Source organism: Lissotriton helveticus, chromosome 11, assembly GCF_964261635.1.
Source record: "Lissotriton helveticus chromosome 11, aLisHel1.1, whole genome shotgun sequence".
In the NCBI taxonomy this organism is placed as follows: Eukaryota; Metazoa; Chordata; class Amphibia; order Caudata; family Salamandridae; genus Lissotriton; species Lissotriton helveticus.
This window is the reverse complement of record NC_136072.1, coordinates 1,057,564,410-1,057,589,246: the sequence shown is the minus strand read 5'-3', so window position 1 is coordinate 1,057,589,246 and position 24,837 is coordinate 1,057,564,410. Positions and strand designations below refer to the sequence as shown.

The 24,837-nt window shown below is 47.7% G+C and overlaps 1 protein-coding gene across 2 annotated transcripts in view; it reads right to left on the bottom strand.

Annotated features, from left to right (window-relative positions):
- KNTC1 (kinetochore associated 1) overlaps positions 1-24,837 on the bottom strand; it is a 913,665-nt gene that overhangs the window by 269,357 nt on the left and 619,471 nt on the right. For both annotated transcript variants that reach the window (XM_078667574.1, XM_078667573.1), the window contains exon 51: positions 9,712-9,818. In XM_078667574.1, coding sequence (XP_078523700.1) covers positions 9,712-9,818 — 107 coding nt within the window. The remainder of the gene's footprint in view (positions 1-9,711; positions 9,819-24,837) is intronic.

The following is a 24,837-nucleotide window of genomic DNA, read 5'->3' as shown; positions in this document are numbered from 1 at the left end:
AGATAGGTCGACCCCCTCGCAACCTTGGTATTCGCCCCAATTACGCATACTTAAGCTTGCTTGTAAAAAATTGGAGCGGGTGTGGCGGGCGGCTTACTGCCCACAAGACAAGGTGGCATACCGCACGGCACAGCGGGAGTATTATGCCAGTATTAAACTGGCTAAATCTGAATACTTTGTTAAAAGAATTGAGAAGGCCAACAATAACAGTCGTGAAATTTTTTCTATTGTCAAGAGTTTTCTCTCCCCCTGTGCAGAACAAGTGTCGGTGAAGCCTTCTACTGAGTGGTGTGAGATTCTGTCTTCCTTCTTCTTAAACAAAATTGCCACAATACAGCAGTCTCAGATCTGTTAATGGTGGGAGTAGGATTTTTGATAACGTTCGATCTAAGTGCCTCCCACCCATACGATGGAGATATTTACCCCCCCTCAGTGGAAGACACTTTGGTAGCGATTAAGTCATTGAGATCTGGCGCCCCTGGTGATACTTGCCCGGCCCGGGTGTTGGCTGTAGTGGCAGAATCAGTGGCAAAGGAGGGTTCGCGAATAATGGGCAGGCAAAGCTTCTTCCCTTGCTGAAAAAAACTGGTGCTGATCCTGCTGTGCCGGGCAATTATCGACCAATTTCCCTGCTTCCAGCCATGGCGAAAATTGGAGAGAAACTTGGTTTTCGTCAGTGGAATGCCTTTGTTGAATCTTCTAAGGCTCTCCACCCTGCTCAGTCCGGTTTTCGTGCAGCCCATAGCACTGAGTCAGCTCTGGTGGAGATCACAGAGGCTATTAGGGAGTGTCTGGACAGTGGCGGCAGAGCGGTTCTAATTCTATTGGACCTCTCTGCCGAGTTTGACACTGTCCCGCACTCTCTCCTTCTGACTCGATTGGCTGAGATAGGTGTGGTCGGTTCAGCACTGGAATGGGTGAGATCTTTTCTGTCCGACAGGTCCCAGCAGGTTTGGCTCCCGCCATTTTCCTCCTCGGCCAAGCCTCTTACAACCAGGGTACCCCAGGGGTCTACATTGAGCCCCCTGCTTTTTAATGTGTATCTTACCCCGCTTATAGGTATGGCTGAACAAATGGGAGCCAAAATTATAGCGTACGCTGATGATACGCAATTATTATTTACATGGCCTGGCACAGCACAAGGCACTGAGGTTACTCGTTCCTGTCTTTCTTCGGTTTTCAGCTGGTTAGCAGCGGCACAGCTGAAATGTAACGAAGATAAGACAGAAATTTTGTTGTATGGCCAATTTTCGCCTAATTTTAGAGAACTCCTGTGGCCTCCGGATTTTCCCCAGCCAAGTTCAGTTATCACCCCTGCAAAGAACTTGGGAGTTTGGTTTGGGGAGGATCTGAGGTTCGAGGCACACATAAAGAAACTTACAGGGGTGTGCTTCGGGTCTCTTAAGGCTATGCGAAAGTTCTTTCCATATCTCCCCTCTTCGGCAAGATAGTCTGTCGCGAGGGCTTTAATACTATCACGGCTCGACTATGCCAACTCTCTTCTTAGCGGAACCCCAGCCTTTCTAGTTGCCCGATTACAGATCATTCAGTTCAGTTCAACTTTATTTCGGCTAATAGCCATAAAAGCAGGAAGTACAGACAAGAAGAAGACATTTACAAACAGGAGCAAAGAAAAAGTACATTTGACCATAATTGATCACATGACATTACAATTAATATATAATGGGGCAGTGTAACAATTAATTCTGTGCAATTAATTATGCATATTACATAAAATTTGATTAAAACCATAAAAAAAGGTTGATTCCTTATAAAAACTAGATTAAAATCTTTAAAACCGCATGATTTGTACAAAAAGTAGACTCAGTGCATTCTACGTTGTTTAACATTGTGGGAAAAGATTGCAGATTTCATTATTACATTATAATTTATGTCCAAAACGTTTTCTAATAATGAACACATTGAATAAGAATCTGCTTATACAAAAAACCACCAGTTGTGAGGTATTAGACCTTATAATACGCTCAGCCTCTTTATACGTCCTGACATCCAAGTTTTTACACAAGGGTTTTATCCAGCGCTGTCTAGGTGATGCATACACGGAACAGAAAAACAATAGATGGGCATCATCTTCCTTTGCCTTTAGTGGGCAAAGGGTACAGATACCATCCTCATTGCTATCTCCCCATTTGCATGTATGAGCATTGATCTGTAATACCCCATATCTAAATTGTAAATACAAAGTTTTTGCTAGTGGTGGGTTTATCTCATCCATAAACGGTTCGAATACAGCAATATCTTTTATGGACAAAAATTTCTGGGTCAATATACCAGTAGATGGACAGTGAGATGGCTCGTCGTTAACATGAGACCAAATAGGTAGTTTTAAAAATCTTTTTACACACAGAGGTCATATTATGGGGTTCGTCCCAAAAATGGGACAGCCCTAGCCTGATACACCAATGTTCAATGTGTTTTAGCCATGCAATTTTCTTGTACTCATCAATCTGGGTAATTTCTATCAATCCATTTTTATAGTTACACAACTCAGAGGTCGTCCATAACCTTACCCAATACATCAATGGCCTGAGGGCTGCTTGGTGATCTGTCCGTTTAAGATCCAAATCTAGGAATACTGGAACTAGGGGGGTTCTAGTTGGTATTTTTAATAACCTGCGCACAAAGTGGTTTTCTTCCCGTTCAAAGTTGTGTTTACAGCAATGCCCCCATACCTCAGCACCGTAAAGTGCAGCCGATTGGGCCTTTGCTTTAAAGACTTCCAGTCCCGGTGTAATGGCTTTAGAGTCACTAGCTCCGTGCACTTTTAGGATAAGCATAGCGTTTTGCTTGAAAGCCAACCTACTCTTTGTCAGGTGTCCCTTGCATGAACTGTTACTGTCCAGTGTAATACCTAGAAAGTTAAAGCTCTCCACATATTCCAATTTTTGTTTGTTTAAGGACAAATTTTTCTTAAAAGACTTTTGTGGATTTATTGACATATATTTTGTTTTTGATGAGTTTATTTCCAACCCCTTCTTTTCGCAGTAACCATTAAAGGAATTCACCAGATTTTGAAGGCCCTTCGGGGTCTGTGAGATGAGGATTGTATCATCGGCAAAAAGTAATGCCGTGATTGCCTCATCTCCTAGCCTTGGAGAATCATGGTCACAGTCCCTTAGATACACGGGTATATCATTAACGTACAATAAAAATAGCGTAGGTGCTAATACACATCCTTGGCGCACACCACGGCTTACAGGTATGGGCTTTGATAATTCACCATCCTTTCCCCATCTAACTTTTGCATAATTCTCTGTGTGTAATCGAATCAGTCCGTTAAGTAGCTCGCCTGGGACCCCCATGTCTCGTAATGTTATCCACAAAAGATTCCGTGGAACGAGGTCGAAGGCGGCCCGCAAATCTATAAATGCCACATACAAACTACCCTTCCTTATATTAATGTATTTCCAGCAGATACACATGTACCTGAACACTTGATCTACTGTACTAACTTTTGGTCTGAACCCTGCCTGGTATTTAGATAATATTTGGGTCTCATCTATCCATTCTATAAGTCGGTTTAAAATATGCCTGGCAAAAACCTTCTGTAAAAGGTCAATTAAACTAATTGGGCGATAATTGCCCGGATCATAGCGATCTCCTTTTTTAAATATTGTTACGATTTCTGCCCCTTTCCAACTTTCAGGGATTGGAGTTCCAGCCACTATAGAATTACATAAAAAGTTAACGTATGGTCCCCATACTTCCACATCGTGTTTTAATAGATCTCCAGGAATCCTATCCGGTCCTGGAGCTTTGCCCGCCTTAATGGTCCCTATTGCCTGCATAGTCTCCTCTATACTGAATTTTAATGGCACAATACTCCGCTCCAGATTGTACTCTGGATTTTGCATATGCAACCCCTCTACATCTTCTGAGTAAAGTTTACCAAAATGGTCGCACCAAGTTTTTTCGTCTAAATAGACGTCCTTGGGTGATCTACCCTTTCTGTTCCCTTTGGATAATAAGCTCCAAAAGGTGCCTTGGTCTCTTAATTTGGCTGCTATTAGTAAATCTTCCCATAATGCATCATCCCAGGTTTTTTTCGTTTGGGCCAAAAATTTTATTATAGGCATGTCTGCATTGTCTTATAAAATGGGAGTTTTTAGTTTTAACAGCCTGAATGAGATTAGATTTTGCTATGCGACATTCCTTGTTGTACCAAGGGTTGACCAACTCTAAATGGTTTGGGCTCTTTTCACCTTTGCAAGCTTTGCTCAAGAGGGGGCCTAGAGCGTCAACTAATTTATAATGAAGGTCTAAGACACCCTGGCTACCCAATAAGGGATCCTTACAAGATGCAACAATATCAGAAAAAGTATTATAGATATTTATCATTACATCCTGGATTTTCTTACTGCTCTCTTAGCCGGGGAGTAGTGAGTGGAAACATCTGTAGGATCCATAGGATCATCAGGTGCGTTGTCATCAAAAGCGTCCTGGTCTATCGAGATTGCCTCCTGGGGTTCCACTATAAAAGTGCTGGGAATGACGTCAGTAGTGGAAGGGGGGAGTGAATCCGATCCACCACTGGCATCAGATGCAGCCGTTATTGTCTCAGGTAAATTATCCCGTCCCAGTGACTTCCTTCTATCATTGTTAATTTTGCTCACAATTTTCACTAGGTAGTTGTCCATGGTTGTTTTATTTTTAGCAATAACTAGTGACGGAGCAGGAAAACAATAGCAACAATTTTAAAATTTCTATGTACTTCCGTATTTTAGAACCGAAATGACAATCAATGTAATATTAGTAATGCAGAAATCTTACTTCTTAGAGGGATGGCCCAGCCCTGCCTCATTCTGTCCGGAATGCACAGACTGTCCCGCCCTTGTCCCGGGCTTCTCCCGGCGCCCGCCCGCGCGCGTCCCGCGGTGCGGGAGGTGTTCCGCGTTCTTCAAGCGCCTGCAGGCGCAGCGGTAGCGTCACGAGCGCGCCAGGTCCAGGGGCTGCTGGGTGGTGTAGTTCGCTATGCCCGGAATGCGTTGGCCGTTTCCCTCACGGCTGGTGGAGTGAAGAATCGCCTGGCCGTTTCCCTCGCGGCTTCTCCGCCACTGAAGGAAGGTTAGTTTGAGCCCCCAAAACACGCTCGGTGCTCCGCGTTCTTCAAGCGCCTGCAGGTGTAGCGGTAGTGTCACGAGTGCGCCAGGTCCCGGGGCTGCTGGGTGGTGTAGTTCGCTATGCCCGGAATGCGTTGGCCGTTTCCCTCACGGCTTCTCCGCCACTCCAGGCAGGTTAGTTTGAGCCCCCCATTCAAAACGCGACGGCGAGACTTCTCTGCAACGTGCCTAGTAGAGAGAGTGTACGAATCCATCTGAAAGAACTACATTGGCTGCCAGTATCACGAAGGATTACTTTTACAATCCTGACTCTAGCATTTAAAGCAGTCAATGACCTTGGGCCTTCGTTTCTGAAGAAAAGATTTAGCCGCTACGCCCCCACTCGATCTCTACGTTCAGCTGATCATAATTTGTTGAGCATACCTCGCTTTCGGAGAGTGCGTCCTGGAGGCCAGTCAATTGCTGTCCTTGCGGCGTCTGCTTGGAACACTCTGCCATTGTTTTTGAGATCAATCCAGAATTTTGTACCTTTTAATAAGGCACTGAAAACTCATCTTTTTAGATTTGCTTATTAGACTAATTTTAAGCTTTTTTTTTGGCCACCTGCTTGCTCTCTCCTTTCGCGCCAGGATACTCTGGTAGTAACAGAGCGCGTTATAAAACAGCTAAAAATAAAATAAAATAAATAAAAATGGAGCCGGGCCTCCGCCGGAGACCAGGCCTCTGATCTCCGCCTCTCCCATGTGGCCCCCCCAGCCATGGAGGGACGCGTCAGTCACAACCACGTGCTCCGGCTGGGGAAAGGAGAGGGATCTGCCGCTGACCCAATCGCGGTCCGTGAGCCAGCACTGCAGCTGTCTCGCAGTGCCCTCAGAGATCAGGACGTGGTCGGACAGATTGCCCTGATGCTGGGCCCACTGAAACTTCAGGTCCCACTGCAGAGCCCGCATCCGCCACCTGGCGTGATGCACCAGAAGGATGCAGGAGGCCATCAGCCCCAGAAGCCGCAGCTGACCGAGACCCGGGATAAAGGCTGAAAGAGTGAAATCAGAGCCTGAATATCCCGGACCCGCTGTTCTGGAGGATAAACCCGAAACTGCGCTGAGTCCAGAACCGCTCCGATGAAAAGGAGCTTCTGAGAGGGGCACCATGATACCTACACCAGGGAGCCCAGTGCATAAGGGTGAAGTGGAGTTGGAAATGCCCGTAGAAGCCAATGGAGGTTTGTGGAAGTTTAGCAGCTACAGTCTCGTGGACCAGGCGGTGGGACCAGGACGCGGAATCCAGATGAAAAGAACCTGAAAGCTGAGGGGACAGAGTCCAAACCACCCAGAGTTAACCAGGAGGCATACAAGCACAATGCCAGCCCTGGTTGGAGGTTCTGGCTGTAGTACGGTGAGGATGGAGCAACAGTTGTGGAGTACAGGCAACGATTCAGGAGCACAGGAGCCATAGACTAGCTGTCCCACGCGGGTCGACGAGCGCAGAAAGGGCAGTGGCTGACAAGTCCACTAACAAGCCTGGGCAAGCGCAGACAACGGTCCCAGGAGAAAATGCTGTGTTGTAGACCAGCCAGGTCTGTGGGACTAACCTAGCATAGGCAAGTCAGGGCCAGCCCTCAGCACGCAGGAAAGCCAGCAGGAATCGATGGAGCCCCCATGAAGACCCTCTGGAACTAGGCACATGGAGCCGCAAGTAAGCCTCAACAGCACACAGGAGATGAAGGCCCACGATGCAGATGATGCAGGCAGGATGTCATTCTTGGAGCTGTTCAGTGCTGGAGGGTGTGGCTTCTGGGAGCTTGAAGATCTTCCGTCAAGACAGCCAACAATTCTGAGTAACGACAGACCGACGTGGAGCATAGGGAGGCAGTTCACGTTGGTTAGAGGGAATACAGCCACTCCACCTGTGTTGCAGCGCCAACAGGATCAGCAAACCGGTAGTCATACAAGTGCCTGCAGATGCAGGAAAGTGATTTATTCACTTCAAGGGAAATTCCTTCTAGATGGGATGCATGGAGGGCACCAAATGTGTCCTTAATGCAGTCTGGTTGCACTCTGAAGCGCCCCCACCCTACCCAATTCGGAAGGAGAGGTGGTCACACCTCACCTTTGCAGGAAATCCTTTTTCAGCTTCCACCGGGGGGAGAACACTATCTAGTGTCTGCAGCAGAGCGGGTCAGCAGGCAGACCCTGCCAGGCTACAAAGTTAGGTATTGAGAGGTCCTCTAAGGAGCCCATAGTACATGTTATCATGCAACTAACACTTGAATTGGTGCAGCTGCATGATTCCAAAAAGTTTGATACCAAACATGGCCAGGTTTGGGGCAGCCATTATGTAGTAGGGCATCTTGACTAGCCAGAGTCAACTACATACCTTATAATGGCTATTCTGCACTTCCAAAACCCACAGAAGGGAGTACAGGGTTTGTAGGGGTACCTCTGTTCGGGCAAGGGTACCCACATACTTCGAACCAAGAACCCTGGCCTTGGACTGAAGGGCCTACCTTAGCAGTGACTTATAGGTTAAAAGTGCAGTGACCGGGATATATGGGGAACTTTCTATCCAAAATGAAAGGTGCAACACCATTTCGCGCAGACTGCAATGGCAGCTCTGCAGGCACAGTTTACATGGGCCCCATGGGTGGCATAACACATGCAGCAGACCATGGGAGACCCCTGGTGTACCAAGGCCCTGGGGTACCTCAGTACCATTTACTAGGGACTTATAATGGTACCCTAGTATGCCAATTGTGGGGTGTAAAAAGTACCTTACCATGGAATTTGGAGGAGAGAGCACTGCCACTGAGGTCCTGGTTAGCAGGACCCCAGCGAACTAGTCAAAACACAGACACCAGGCAAAATGTGGGGGTATCTATTCCAGAAAGATCCTTCTTTCCTACAATAAGCTTCAAATAACACCCGTTCTGGTGGAAACATTATCTAATCAGATTTCTCGCTGGACAGTGACCTCACCATTCTGGTTATTGGGCTTTCAGGAATAAGGCCCTAAGTTATATTCTGCACACTACCGGTACAATCTCAGTCTTGTCAGCCACACTCCTGTATGTGGCTCTGTACTGTCATGTCCATAGGAAGGAAGGAGAGGTGACAGGGTGATGGTTCCACCCGCCGGGTCGCAGGATCTATTACAAGATTTCCAGATCCAGTTTAGCACCCGGGGTGATTCACAAGGGTGAGGTATCTGAGGTTATAAGTATACAACAGAATCGAACATCCAAGCTAAAATTTGCCTTATTTTAGAGGGCAAAAGAATTTCTTAATTCCGAAAAGCTGATGTTGCTTCCAATTTTATCCTGTGGAAATATATGAAGGAATATTTTCTTGTAAGAAAATATAATTCACAATTGTTTGTGACGGTCACAGAATTAAAGGCGTAAAATGGAAGATTTTTTTGAATTACAAGTAGTAATAATCTCCACCCATGAGAGGTCGGAATCCTCCAAACTAGTTTTTGTGATTCAGACGCTCAGTGCTTTACAACCATATTCAATGCGCGTGCATGAATGAATATCGCAATGTCGCCTTCCAGAAGCTGATGGTTCTGGGAGTGGCGACTGATAACTTCATTTATACTTTCTGCCTCATGAGTTGCCTGCTTCTTTAGTCAAATTACAGGTCACCGTTTAACTTGGGGATGATACACCCTATAAATTAATAACAAAATTAGCTCCAAATCACGGTTCGCTCAGCGATTCTCTATGTCGGAGGGCCCCTGAGTCTCATAACTAGTAGTTCAGTGAGAAGCCCGTGGCAGCATTACAGGAATCAACTAAACAAATCAGCTGCTAGAGAAGAAAAAAATGGGTAGTTTCTTCATCCAATGTTCAAAATACGAGCTAAGGTGGCCAAAAGAGTAGTAAAGAGCTGTCAAGCAGGGAGGAAACGCTGACTGAGTTAGCATGTTAAAACGAAACACGTCTTCATGGAATAAACTCGTTTTACAAAGTTGTGGGTAAGTAGAATGTGTCTTGAGCACAAAAAGCACATTATGTCCGGCTAATGAGAACGTAAAACTACAAAAATACTTTTGGAATTCCTCCACAATTGATTCAAAAAGATGTTTGAATGTAATGCTAAGGTCCAAAAAGCAGGTTACAGATCAGGAAATTATATAATACGTCCATGAAGACACGGTTCGTATATTCCCTTTCAGGTTTGGAGAAGCATAAGCTAATTTAGACCACAGGCTGGATTTAGTCAACTGAATAATGTACAGCAAATAAGAACAGAAACAAGTTGTTTATTCACGAAAAAACATTTTTAAAAGGTCCTATATGTTGCCCATAGAGAATCCTTCTAATGAGCCACCATGCAGCGTAAATACCCTGGAAATGCTGACGGTCAGCTCCTGCCTGCATTAAACACGGTAAATGGCTCCCACCAAATCTCTGTGGACAACATACATTCGGAAGAGACCATAGGGGGATACCCGAAGAAGCAGCAGCAGTCTCCAAGTCACAAGGGCTTTAATTACATCCAGCCCATTCCACTTTCCCATGGCAAACAACAACGACTCATTGTTCGGGATGACCATTCATTATGTGAAATATGCATGATTAGGCCGCACGTTTCCATGACAACAGGGGCAGATCTCAGCTTCTACTTACGTTTGGAACGATGGTTGGACATAGCCATTTCTCCAGGAGAACATCACGTATTTTGGACATATTCACGGTGTTCACTTCTGCGATTTCATTTACTGCTGAATGAATGTCTAGAGAAGAAATTAAATATCAGTAAAGTAACAGTAAGTAGCACTTAATTGGACTCTAGAAGATATATATATATATATATATATACACATACATACACACACACACACACACACACACACCTTATAAAGTGTTATCTAGGCAAACGCTTAAATTAAGAACTTCAAAATCATATTTTGATTTCTCGTATTGTACAAATAGTAGGTTATTGTCTCAATTAATTAAAATCAACAATGTTGTACAGGAACAAGTCACGACAGAAACCAATAAACGGGTCCATCTTAAATAATGACTACAAAGAACTAATACCATATTATCGACTAATAAGCTTATTTAAAAACTTGAACTCTTCTCACTACAATAGAACTTTCTGCAGGCAAGCACAGGTTAAATCCATATATCTGACGAAGTATGAAGTCATTCTGGAGTGGCTGCCACTGAGGACAGATAAGGCAGCTTTATTACATGCCCTGATACCAAAATCAATATAAACAGTGTTAAAGTATTCTTCTAAAAGAGGAAAGCATACGCAAAGCAAGACTAGTAATGCTTCCAGTTTAAGATTAAATACGCTACATAAGGGGATACTATAATCACTTCTTTATTCCTGAGTTTTGCAGGAGGTGGCGGTACGAAACGTGGTAGTTTGTGTTCTATAATGATAGCAAATTCTACCCAAGTGTGGGCATACACTATTGTTTGTGCCTGAAGCCACTTCTTGCAACTTCCTGGTTCAGCAACTTCCACATTAGTTTGGCTAGACTATCTCTTAGTCTGAACCCTCACAAAATACCTAGATCACCAGACTCCTGAAGAACAAATTACTTATCTTCAGTAATATGAAACAAAGAGGGCCCCTGGAACTTATGAAGTAAGCAAAACAGGGGAAAGAACCCAAATAAAGTATGAACCCCCCCTAGGGTAGTCAAAAATTGCTATACAGTCACTTTATATTCAACACATAGCAGAGTGGAGAGTGGTTAATCAAGCAGAGCTGAGAACCGATTGGAGAGTTCTACGAGGGGCATGGCAGGAGAAGACGTGAGAGGTCAGCACCTTGCAGACGCACTGCCCCCCCTTCCCCAGACTTTTCCTGTTTTGTTCCGGCCGGCAGATAGGGGAGCTTGGGCAGCTGTTGCGGGGGAATGTGGCCGGGATTTTACGATCTACCGCATTAAAATAAAATAATAAATTGATGCAATAGTGAGCAGAGCAGCAGTGGCAGTCCGTGTGTGGCTGGAAGAGGTGGAGGACGTTGGAGGGAAGCTGCTAACTGCCTCAGATTGCCTCTTGCCTCCCGCCACCTGTTAAGAGTGCAATGAGCGGCGAGCACGCACCGGCAACAATTCAAATTGGCCACCCAAAAGTTTTCTACCGCAGGAGCAGAGTAAATTATTTCTTCACGGCCCGGCCGTTTCTGCACATTAGCATGTTTGCTTGCTGGAAGAGGTGTTGGATGGGGTGGGGAGTGGCAAGGTAAGCCTTAGCGACCTAATTGTGGTCTTTATTAGGATTTTTTGTCTGCTGCTCCGGCCCGGTCAGGAGATGCCTCTGCCATTTAATACAGTTCATTAGATTGAACTTAGTGGCCTTGGAAGTTATTCTCCTCACAAGAAAAATATTTTTTTCTTTTTCTTTTCTAATGGGCCACACTGTTCTCTGCTGAGGGGTATTTAATCATTCACCTCACTGAGCTCCATTTTTTTTGCACTCCTCGAAGTCTTTCACTTTCTCTTTCGCTAATGATGCTGCACCAAAAGAGTCTGGTGGCAATGCTAATAAAAGAGTTACAAAAAAGACCCCATCCCACCTATGAAATCCCCACTACAAGTGACCTTGGAGGACTTTATGGAGGATTTGAGAAATATGAGACCCTTCATAGTGGAGACAAGTGCTGCCATACAGTGTACTGAGGAAAAGTGGTCCGTTCTTAATTCACGACTCACTGAGGTGGAACAGAGGATTAGTGATGCAGAGGACGTTATTAGAAAAGTTTAATATTTGACCAAGGAAGTGACGCAGCTCAAAAGACTGGCTGAAGATATAGAAAATCGAAACTGATGGAATAATGTACGTATTTATAGTATTCCGGAAGGGTCAAAAGGTCAAGATATGATTACATTTCTGAAGGTGCACATTGCAAACATTTTTGGTTTGAAATCTTCGGTTGATTTGAATATTTTTAAGGGCCTATCCGATTGGTCCTTCCCCTTCTGCATCATCCACCAGACCTAGAGGGATTATTGCTCTATTTCTACAGTATTCTGACCTCATGGACATCCTCAGTACTGCCAAACACAAGCAGATGCTCAGGGCTGGTAATAAAGTGTTTTTTAGTCAGGATGTTTCCAGGACCAGTGCTACAAGGTGCAAATAATTTGTCAAAGATCAATGAATGCTTGGTACAGGCTTATTCACCCTTGCTTTATCAAAGTCACCTAAAAGGACAAAACGACCACCTTCGATGATCCAAAGGAACTCAAGTTGTTCATCCAAAAGCATAAAACAGAAGATATGGAACTTAGTAAAACTTGATCTGCTTTGTCATTCTCATGCTTCTTATTGATTTCACCTTCCTTTTCAGGTTCTACTTTCCTGGGTCCATTGAGGTTGTTATAGTGTCTGTTGATGTCCATCTGTTTTCAGTATCCACCCCATGTAATTATACTATCAAGTTTTTTTCTCTCTATTTCAATGTTATATGTTTCCTTTATTATGGCTGCCCCGACTATTTGTTTTAACTTATTCTCTTCCTTGGCTCTCTCGTGAGCTGGTTATTTCGGTCTCGTTCCCCCGCTCCATTCTATTAACCTGCTGTTTCTTCAAGATGTTTATGACTAAAGTCCTTTGACTTTCCGTCATCTTTTCATCACATTGGGGAGTTTTTTCTTCTGCCTACCATTTTGTGCCCTTTCATCACTTTTTCCTCTCTTTTTCCCTCTCCCTTTCATAAGTCATATGCTACCTTAGTCTCCTTTTATTCACCACTTAAGGTTTTTGCTATTCCACATTTATAGTGAATTGAATCTATTCATGTTTCATAAGGTTATCAAGTATTGTTTATATTTTTTATGGTCAATCTATCTGTTGATTCCTGGAATGTAAAGGGTCTCCGCAAGCCTGATAAAAGACAGAGGGTACTCACGCATCTGTCCAAATGGAAATGTCAGATCTCCTTCTTACAGGAGTCATATCTTAAAGACAATGATATTGAATGGATGCGTAGACAACGGATGAGTCCTGTATTTAGTTCCTCTGCTGTTAACATTAAGAATGGTGTTTTAATTCTGTTACATAAATCTTTGCATTTTCTGTTGCTCAATGAGACCAAGGATGATGCGGGTAGATGGTTATGTTTGATATTAAAAATTAATTACTATGCCATCTCACTATGTAATGGCCCGACTGGGGTTGACTAAGTTCTGGGACCGTTTTTCCTCGCTCTTATCTGCTCGTTCTTCTGATAATTTTATAGTAGGAAGTGACTAATCAACTAATAGACCCCTTTCTAGATCTTCGTTCCCAGGTTAGAAATATCCCTTTGAAAGGATTTTTGCATTTTATTGGGGCTATCTCCTCCAGAGGGCTAGTTGAGCCTTGGAGAATAGCACACCCGTACGTGTTAGAATTCACATATTTTTCTCCTGTCCACGCCTCACATTCTAGAATAGATTTGTCACAGAAAATGTCCTCCAATCTGTAGCCAATGTTGAGATAGGTTCCATTTTAATTTCAGGCCACGCTCCTGTCATTTTAGACTTTGATACCTCTAATGACATTTCTTGCTCTAATAGATGAAGATTGAACAATACACTACTGCTGGATAAACATTTCACTGATGCTTTAACAGGCTTCCGGACCGTTTCCTGTTCATCCATCTGAAGGACGCTGAAGTTGGAACGTTCCCGATCGGATGCGATACATCATTTAAGCAAATTAGGTTATTCAAACGCTGCCACTATATACGCTACCTCGGATCAAAGTCCATGTCTACTCACTGTCTGGTTGCTCGCAACCAAGAGACCTGTATTTCCAGTTTCCCGGGACCAGAACAGCTATTGCCACTGGAATTCCTTTGAGCACAGACTTCGCCTTTTTAACACTTAAGATCGAATTTCCTCAACCATCTCAAGTGTTTTCAAGAAATACGGACAGGGCCAGAGCATTTTCAAATATTCGTTCGGTTTGCACGCTCTTACAAACAAGGAGATCCATTTGTCTACCATGTTGATGTGATTTATTTAGACCTTTGGAGTTCAGGACTGCATCCCTGCCTTTTCTTATGACTGGGCTCCGCCAGTCACAGTTTAATTAGTTCCTCCTATTTAACACAGGTCCCATATACGGTTTTCTTACGCCCTGAAGGTGGTACCCGAATTTGGGTGTGGTCACCGAAACGCGAGTTGGCGCTTTAAATGAGGCCCCCTCGTCTTTTTTCATCTTTCAAATATCACATTTATTTGAAATTATAACAAAATATGTATAATCATGCACAATATTTAGTATTTATATACTGATTTTTGAACATTGATTTCATTGTATGCGGGGCCTTCATGCATATTTAGGTAATTGTTGTCATAAGTGTGTTGTATGTATTGGTGGTGCTGTATGACATTGGTTTGAGTTTGAGTGTGTGCTGTGAAGGATTGATTGTCAATGGGACCTTTCTCCGGGTTTGATCAACACTGTTGTATATAAAAAAAACTTTGTCATTTTAACCCCTTGGCTGCGGAGGTAATTCCGCCGCAGCACTAGGGGGGAGGGGGGCCTTGCGGCGCTCCCATGCTTGTGACAGAACCGCTCCGTCACGAGCCTTGGGCGCGCTGTGCTTGTGACGGAGTGGTTCCGTCACGGCCCCGCCCGCTCAATAGAACACGCCACGCAGGCGCGAAATCGAGGCCGGGCTGTGGCGGAACCACTCCATCACCAGCACAGCGCGTCATAGGCTGGTGACGGAGTGGTTCCGTCACCAGCATGGAAGGTGTTAATGTATTATTATCTATAAATTGTTAATATATGATTGCATAGGAACTGATCTTTTTGACCAAGTAAAAATTAATTCAAGCCAAATTACAGTACAATAAACAATCTTGGAGTGAGCATGAGGTGCACTACTTAAAATTAACGCAAAAATGTATGGTGGTCGTAATAAAGCTGGGAATTATTGAGCTAATTATCTAAAAATAAAGAAGCAGAAATCTAAAATATAGATCGCTACGGATACTGATGGAGTCAGTCATGCTAGCGACACTAAATTATATTTTTCTTTAATATTATACTAAATTATATTTTTCAGAAATTTCCTACAACTGATCAATTAGACACTTTTTTCCCCTCTATCCCCAAATCTTCGGATCGTACATCTGACTTCTCTAGCTTAGATACTGGGATAACAGAACAGGAACTTAAACATGCACTATCTCACCTTTCTAAAGATAAGGCTCCTGGTCCAGATGAAATTCTGTGCAATTTTATGCACATTTCTCCCATCTTTTGCTTCCCACACAAACATGTGCACAGGAAACTTTTTCTCAAGCCATGCTTTGCTTACTCCCCAAGAAGGGTAAAGATCTATCGCAGTGCAGGAATAATAGGCCTATTTCTCTTATTAACACTGACTGAAAGATATTTTCTAAGGCTCTCGCTTTACGTATTAAGCAGGTTGTTCCGGACTTGATTGACATTCACCAATCAGGATGTGTGAAGTTGTTTTCTCGGATAATTCCAGAACTTTTCTCAATATAATCCATCTGGCGTCCAAATCTGATATACCATATGATGCTATAACTTTAGGCAATTGGGATTTAATGTTTAGCCCTTGAAATGGTATGGGTTTGGTTCTCGTATTATTAGTTACATTCATCTTTTATACTCTGAACTCTTTACTTCTATTTTTGTTAATGGTAAACCGTCATCCTATTTTCCCCTTTATTGAGGAACCAACGTGACGCTGTTCAACATCTACATGACACCACTCGCCCACGTCGCCAAACAACATAGCCTCAACATCATCTACTAGGCCGACGACACCCAGCTGATCATCTCCCTCACCGAAGACCCCCACACCACCAAAGCCAACCTCCACAGAGGAATGAAGGCCGTCGCCGAATGGATGGAGGACAGCAGGCTGAAGCTGAATTCAGACAAAACGGAGGTACTCATCCTCGGCCCCAACCCCTCAACCAGGGATGACGCCTGGTGGCCAACATCGCTAGGAACAGCCCCAGAAGCCACCGACCATGCACGCAACCTGGGGGTCATCCTCAACTCCGCCCTCTCCATGACCAAGCAGGTCAACGCTGTCTCCGCTTGCTGCTTCAACACCCTCCGAATGCTCAGCAGGATCTTCAAATGGATCCCCTCCGACACGTGAAAAACCGTCACCCAGGCCCTCGTCACCAGCAGATTGGACTACGGGAACGCCCACTACGCAGGAACAACCACCAAGCTCCTGAGACGTCTACAACGCATCCAGAACGCTTCGGCACGACTGATCCTCGACGTCCCCCAACGCAGCCACATCACACCCCACCTGAGAGGCCTGCATTGGCTCCCCGTCAACAAGAGGATCACCTTCAAACTCCTCATCCACGCACACAAAGCCCTACACAACGCCGGACCAGCATACCTCAACAACCGACTCAGCTTCTACACCCCCACCCGCAGCCTCCGCTCCGCCAACCTCGCTCTCGTCACAGTTCCACGCATCCGGAAAACCACCACCGGCGGCAGATCTTTCTCCTACCTAGCCGCCAAGACCTGGAACACTCTCCCTACCAGCCTACGACAGACCCAGGACCTGCTGGCCTTCAGAAGAAGTCTCAAGACCTGGCTCTTTGATCAGTAGCAGCCCCCCCACCCTCCCTTCAGCGCCTTGAGACCCTCACGGGAATGTAGAGCACTTTACAAATGATATGATTGATTGATTGGTAGAATAATGGAACAGTGTGCGAAGACCCAGCTATACAAAAGGGAAAGAAACAAAAAGGTGAGGAACAGCATATCCAGAATAGTGCCAGGCACTAAGGCACCAAGTCACGGAATGAAAGAATAGAGCGTAGCCATTGTAAGCAACCCTCGGGGGAGGGGGGACTCCTAAAAAGAACCGAGGTCGAGACCCAGCCAGGGGATGTCAACCCCCAAGGACTGTAAGAGTCAGAAGTGCAAGCAACACAAGCACAACAAACCCTACATTGGAGACCAAATGCGTGGGCGCAGAAGTACCCAGGCATTCGCCCACCAATCACCAGAAAGGCAGGAATGGAGCAACAACAACAAGGCGAGCATCCCCCAGGGAGGGAGTAGAAGAAAGCACTCGCAGAGGAACACCGCCCTGAAGCAGGCGAGCGTAGAAGACCGAGAAGGGCACTCGCAGAAACGGGGAGAAAGGGGGGGTTGTGAAGGAATCTGCAGTTAGAATCGTCTCTACCAGATACATCGTTACCGAAGGTAAGTAACTCTTACATCTGATGGAGACTACTAGCCGCAGATTCCTTAACGTAGAGTAAATACCCTAGCCATACCCCAAAGGGGAGGAGGGTTCTGTGAGAAGACCTCTCCAGCTCAGATAAGCCCGAGACCCTTCACAGGGGACCAGCTACGGGGACAGGGAAATATTCCCGTCCACCGCAGCAGGGAAGAGGCATCAGCCCTAAACTGAAGAGAACCTCAACATCATGGAGGAACACCTGCCCCACAGGGGGTGTGTTAGAACGACAAAAGAGGCAACCCAGCCTTCACCAACAGGAGAAAGCAATACGAGGGGGGGGCAGAACACCCCAAGCCCAGTCAACATACCAGGGACCTCCACCTGACACCCCAAGGTACAGGCAGAGCAGAGCAGAGCAGAGGAAGAATAGCCACCTACAGACTCCAAGGAGAAGAGGCCCAAAAACGGCAAGCCCTCCACCGGGAAACATACCCAGGAAGAGGGCCGCCGAGCCCATCACAGCTTGAAGCCAAAGACAAGACTGAATGACGCCTCAGCAGTAAATCTGCAGAAGAATAAGAACGCCCCCCCCTCCCCCCCCCCCCGAAACAACAAAGGGGAAACTGGTCTCAAGACTGACAAATCTCCAGGGGAACCCCAACACAGAGTGCGACAACCCCCCCCCCCTCTAACTCCCTCCCCCCACGTACAAGGGCAAGGCACGATGTGATGACCCCAACCCAGAAGGAAGCAGAGGGACCAGAACCCCTAGAAACCAGGGAAGGGTAAGGGGAGGGAAGAAAGTGAAGGCAAGCCCCCAACCTGGACCAGAGCAGAGGGGCACAGGAGAACATAGAACCCCACCCTCCAAAGAGGCAAGAGGAGGAAGGAACAAGAACAGAATAATCATCCTGTTAAAAGAGCGAAAGAATGCACGCACAGAAGAGACAGCCACCCACTGGGAGGCGAGCGCAGAAGACCAAGCCAAAGGCCCTCGCAGAACGGGAAGGAAGGGTGGGCCGTGAAGGAATCTGCGGCTAAAATCGTCTCTACCAGATACATCGTTACCGAAGGTAAGTACTCGTACATCTGATCGAGACTACTAGCCACAGATTCCTTTTTTTTGTTGAAAATGTGTTTATTTGCATAGTAGTGAAAGTGTAGCATGCCATCGCCAACATACAGGTAATAGGACAGTAATAAGTTCTATACAGCATATTGAAGGCATATGGAGTATACATTTTCTGCTTTGTTGCATCCGTAGATAATTAAACAAAACCACCCCCCCCCCCAACTCACCCCCCACCCCTACCCTTGGCATCCCTTCCCTTGGTACTCCGTATGAATAGTTGAGTATGTACATTGGTATCGGCTACTTCCAAAAACAGCTTTTGATAAATACAGTAGTCATTTCAGTCAGCTAGAGGCATAGTCGACATTATGGTGGGTTACCCCTGTTCAGTTCTGTCGTGGTGCACCATGGACGTCCGTGACAATTGGCCAAGCATTGCAAACCAGGCATAACTCAAACTGCAGGGGAAAGGACATTAGATTCATCGTCTCCCCCTGCCTCGAAAGCCCCTAGCAATGTGAACCAGTCCAGTGATATCAATGTCTTCCTATGGCCTCTGCGTTCCTCGCGTTGTAGCGCTTCCCCCTCCGCCCTGCTCCAGCGTACAACTTCAGATCTCCACATGTCAGGGTCAGGTGGTTTGGGCGATTTCCATCGCATGGTTATAGCACGTTTCGCAAGCAGCATAGCTAAGTCAGTGAAGCGTGTCGACACACTCCTTTTGCGCACCGCTGGACCCAGCCCCAATAGTGCACGTTCCGATGTGTGTGGTAGCAGGGGCGCGCCTGCTGCAGTGAGCCCCTCCTGTACAGTGGACCAGAAGTAGCCCAGGTTCGGACAGTTCCAGAGCATGTGCAGCAGTGAGGCATCATCCGTACCACACAGAGGGCAGGAGTCTGACGCATCAGGGAACATAGCGTGTATACGGTGAGGTGTGAGATACGCCCTATGCATTATCATCAATTGAATAAACTTGAACTTCGGGTTCCTAGCCACTTTCTTGGGATATTGTAGGATACGCTCCCATTCCTTATCGTTGATCGGCCGTCCAGTGTCAGCTTCCCATTTTGCCTTTAGGGGCAACAGAGACGTCGCCCTCCCCGCTCTGATGCCGGTGGTAAGCCATCTAGTCAGGTGGCTACCCGTCCCCATTAGGTATTGCATCGACAGCAGCGGGTTAATGGGAGGCTCATCACCATTTCGCGTCCCCATCATTGTCACGAAATGACGTAAACCAGCATGTAAGAGGAAAGAACCTCCTGGTATATGATGTGCGGTCCTGAAGTCCTCAAATGACAGCATGTGCCCTTCTGCAAATAGGTCCCCAACATGCATGACCCCTGCGTCGTGCCACGATGTTAGTCTTTGCGCCGAGAGCGTTCCGGACTCTAGTGGATTACCCAGCAATGGGATTGTGTGGGCGTATGAAGACTCTGGAGTTGTGTACTTGACTGCCTTCCGCCAGTAGCGTACTGCAAGCTGGAGGAGAGGGGGGGTGTCCCTAGGGAATTCAGACCGGGGCAAGAGTAGTGCATGGATCCTCCCTTTGGAGCGATCCTCTTCCGTCATGTCTATCTCATGTAGGTTCCGGCCTGCTAGCCAGTATGCCAGCCACTGTAGTTGGCAGGCGAAATTATAGGCTCTGAAGTCCGGTACCCCCAGTCCCCCTGTCTCAGTAGTCAGCTGCAATTTGGCAAGTCCTAGGCGTCTCCGCCCCGACCCCCAAATCAGCTCCGTCAGTAGCGTGTCCAGTGTCCTAAAAGTTGTCGCTGGGATCAGGAACGGTAGGTTAGTGAAGAAATAAATGAGTCTGGGGAGCACCACCATCTTAGTGATCGCTACCCTACCCATCACCGACAGAGGCAGCGACGTCCAAAACTGTACCTGCGACTTCAGCGCCCGTATTGCTCTGCCCAGGTTGCCGTCTATCATCTCCTCTGCACCTCTGTAGATTTAAATTCCAAGATAGCGGATAGTGGTGTCCGCCATTTGAAAAGTGTATGGCGTGAAAAACAGTGGAGCAGATGGACCGGCGGCATTAAAGCAATATCCGTATGACTTGGGCTCGCTAATCGTTAGGCCCGACAGTTGTCGGTATTCCTCGAAAAGCGTGGGTATTGGGTCTAGGTCACCTCGCATATCATGGAGGTATAGGATTATATCATCCGCATACGCGGACACCACATGAGTCTTCCCTCCTCTCTGAATGCCCCGGTGAGAAGCTTCCCCCCGCAGCCAACAGAGGAGCGGCTCGAGTGCCAGAACAAATAAGAGTGGGGAGAGCGGGCACCCCTGTCTGGTGCCTTTGTGAATGGCCAAGGAATCAGAGATACATCGAGACGTGCGCACCCGTGTCGTGGGCTGGGTGTACAGTAGTCGGACCCACGCAATACATTCCGGGGGTAGCCCGAATTTTGCAAACGCTGCAAACATGAAGTCCCATCTGAGGGAGTCGAAGGCTTGTTTCAGTTCCAGGGAGATACAACCCTCCGTGCTCATGTCTTCTCGGTCTCGTGGCATCAATTGGGCCAGTCTACGAAGGTTCATGGCTGTACTTCTACCAGGCACAAACCCGCATTGGTCGGGGTGGATCAGCTGGGGGATGTATTGCGCTAACCTAGTGGCCAAAATCTTGCTCAGTATTTTATAGTCAGTGTTAAGTAGGGACAAGGGCCTGTAGTTAGCCAGTTGCATCCAGTCTCTACCCGGCTTTAGGAGGGAAGTTATCAGAGCCTGTAGGGATGTCTGCGGTAGGGTGGAAGTCCGCAGCGCCTCTTGATAAATAATCAGTAGCCGTGGGGCCAGGATGTCGGCAAACGCCTCATAGAATTCTACGGGCAAGCCGTCCGTCCCAGGGGTTTTATTCCTCGGGAGGGCGCGTATCGCCTGTTTAATCTCTGCTGCGTTGATAGGACGTTTCAGGTCGTCGCACTGTCTGTCAGCTGGGGGAGATCTAACCCCTCCATGAAGTTCTCTAAGGCTACCTGAGATACGGGCCGATGCCGGCCATACAGTGTAGTGTAGTATTCCTTGAACGCAGTGTTGACTCCCATTTGAGTCGAGGTCGGCGTACCTCCCTGGTCCACAATTTCCAATATAGGGAGGTGCGTCGGGGAGTCCCGTACGATGCGAGCTAATAGTGGTCCCGACCTATCAGCCTGCGTGTGTTGTCTGGCAGTGTGTTCTCGGTAGTCCAGTAAGCGTAAGTCCTCAAGTAGTTCAGAGTGTCTAATGTGTGCTTCTTATAGTGGTGTAAACGGTAGGTTCGTGCCCGCTGCCTCCCGCTCCAGCATGGCCAGTTTGCCCTCTATGTCCTTAAGGCCATCAATCACCTCCCTTTTCATACCCACCCGGGTGGCCATCGCCTCCCCTCTTATGTATGTTTTAAACGCGTCCCACTCTATTTGTCTGGAGCTAGCAGTATCAGCATTTGTAGTGAAGTAGGTCTCTATGGCGGACGCCACTGACGATTTGAAGACTGCGTCCTCTAGGAGCTCCACAGGCAATCGCCATGTCGGGATTGGCGTCAGCACTCTACCCCATTGTATCGTCAGCTCTACAGGGTTGTGGTCTGAAAGAGTCTTCCCCATATGCTGTGCCGTGAGGACCGTCTCCAATAGAGAGGGGGAGCAGAACACTCGGTCTATTCTGGTGTGCAGTTGGTGTGGTGGAGAAAAGAAAGTGTACTCCTTGTCAGATAGGTGTTTATTACGCCAAGCATCAGTCAGGTCCCACCCATCTGCCCATTGCGTCAGCGCAGCCGCCTGTTTCCTGCTGTCTGTGGCGTGTAGTGGTGGGTGTGATCTGTCCAATGTAACATCCAGCACAGCATTAAAATCCCCCCCAATAATCCAATGATATCCCGCCCAATCTATTAACACACCATTAAGACTGGTTAAAAAGTCTGATTGTCCTGAATTAGGTGCATAAACACATCCGAGTACAACAGCGGTCCCATCTAGCATACCCTTCACAAATACATATCTCCCCTCTCTATCAATTCTCTGCTCCATGGGTTGAAAGGGCACAGAGTTTCGAAGCCAGATAGCCGCCCCCCTTGAAAATGCAGAGTAGGACGTGGCAAAGAGTTGGCCCTTCCATTTCTTGGACAGTTTCGAAGTCTCAGCAGTGTTCAAATGTGTCTCTTGGAGGCAAGCTATCATGACCCCTCTACGGTTGAGCTGTGCCAGTATTCTATGTCTTTTATAGACCGAGCCCATGCCCCTCACATTCCAGGTGCACAAGGTGTAAACATTAAGTGGCCCCATGACTGATCGTATACTGTGTCAATGTTGCGCTCGTAGGTGAGCATACCAAGTGTACCCTATAAAAGAGGGAGAGTGCCAAATAAACAGTTAACCCCTGAACAATGAGGTCCCCAGATAAACAGACCGGGGGTCCAAACCTCGTTACCCAACATGGGTGACAATCAAACATAACCATGTTCATATGATGGGGGGTGCAGTCAATTCGATTCCGATCAGCGCTAGGCCTCGATGGCATAGCAAGTCCTAAGCAGGTTTTAACCCTTCAGGCCACCCTTCCGTTTGTGGCCAACCACAACAGGCATACAGGTCATACGTTACCACCCAGTTAGTGTTCATAGCGTTGGTGTCAGAATTCCGCAGCCATTTGCGCCGTGATCTTGGGGAAGAGCTGCAGGCTGTCCGCCGACCCTGAGACCTCAGTGCGTGTGCCCGATACGCAGGCGACGTCCCTCGCTGTGCCTGCGTCATGAGCAGCCAGGGCTTCCTCTGTTAGTTCCACCACCTTCGGTTGCCCCTCCAAGCCGGTCGCCGTTTCTTGTCTAGTCGGGGGGTTCCGAGTGTAGGGGGATTGGCCAGTGTCCGTAGCAGGGCGTCGCCGGTCTGGCCGGTGACGATGACCGCTGTTCCCACCCTCTGCAAATGGGTCCTGTGAGGTTGTCGGCGTGAGCGTCACTTCCATCCATTCCTCAGTTCCTCCGGTGATTCAAAAAAGTGTGATTTGTTGCCATGTAGAATCTTGAGACGGGCGGGAAACAGGAGGGCATACTTCAACTCCCGCTCACGGAGTTTGCGTTTTACCCCCAGGAAGGTGGACCGGGCTTGTTGCACCGTCGGTGTAAAGTCTGGGTACACCGACACAGTCATGTCCTCATAACGGATTGGTGCTTTCTCCCGGGCTGCACGAAGGACTGTGTCCCGATCCTTGTAATTGAGGAGACGAGCGATCAATGGACGCGGAGGCACCCCTGGCTGTGGTGGTTTGGAAGGCATCCTGTGCGCCCGTTCCACACTGTAGAGGGCAGTCAGATCTTCTGGGCCTACCATCTGTTTGAGCCAGTCTTCCACAAATTGGGTAGGGTTCCTCCCCTCGCTGCGCTCCGGAATGCCCAAGATGCGGACGTTGTTGCGCCGGGCTCTCCCTTCCGCATCATCCACCTTTTCCCAAAGTTGTTTGAGTTGTTTTTCCATGCCCTCGAGCTTTGTGGAGTGTTCCGTCTGCTGAGGTATCAGGTCATTAAGTGCTATCTTCTGTTCCGACACCCTCTCAGCAAGTTTGTTGTGATCTGCTCGGAGCAGGGAGAGGCCCGTTGCCATGTTGTCTATGCGCGATTCCAGTGCTTCCCTCGTGGCCCTAATTTCGTTCAGGATGAGGTCCAATTTGGCGTCCTGCGATCCTTTCCCGGTCGGCGGGATAACGTCTACGTTTGAGGAGGCCAGTGGGTCTTCCGAACCGGTGGACTGCATGTCCGTCGATGTTCCCTGGTTCGGTGCTTTGCCCCTATGTCTCCCCATAGATCTGGTGTGCAGGGCGCCGCTGCGGTCAGCACTCACACCCGATACAGCCCTCGCGACGTGGCGGTGTAGAATGTCATGGGAGCGGGCTGATCTCCCAGCAGGGGGGGCGCGATAAGATGGGGTACCAACGTCGCAGGTACTCGTGAGGAGTGAAGGAGCTTGCCGGTTCTATGACGGGTGGAGCGCTCTGGGTGGGCGTAGGTGCACTATGTCGAGTGTCGACTGCGCCACAGTGGCGCAAGTTGGAGCAGCGTAAGTCGGTGCAGGCCGGTTCTTCACGCCGGAGGCAGTGTGAGGGGCCCTCGGCAATATTGCGCAGCAGTCCCCGCAGTGGTGTTTCAGGGCGCGGCGACTACACCCCCTGTGTCTCAACCCAGGGAGGCTCCGGGGTCCGTTAGCTCCTGTGTGCGCCTACGGACTCAATGAGTGCCTCGGTGAGCCTCCTCTGCCACTGCATACAGGCCGTACCTCTGGGCGCCGCGCCTGATATCCCCTCTCGTTGGCAGCGTGGTGGGCTGGCGTCCCGGGAGGCAAAGCAAGATGGCGTCCCTCGATGGAGACGCGGAGCTGGGTCCTGTCGCGTTGTCGCCGTCCGCCCTCTGGTCGATCCAGCAGGTCCACTATGTCGGGGGTCAGGGCTGTCCTCGCTGCAGGCAGGCCGTGAGGAGATGGAGTACCAATGGCGTAGGCGCTTGCGAAGAGCGAAGGAGCTTGCTGGCTCTGTGACAAGGGCAGCG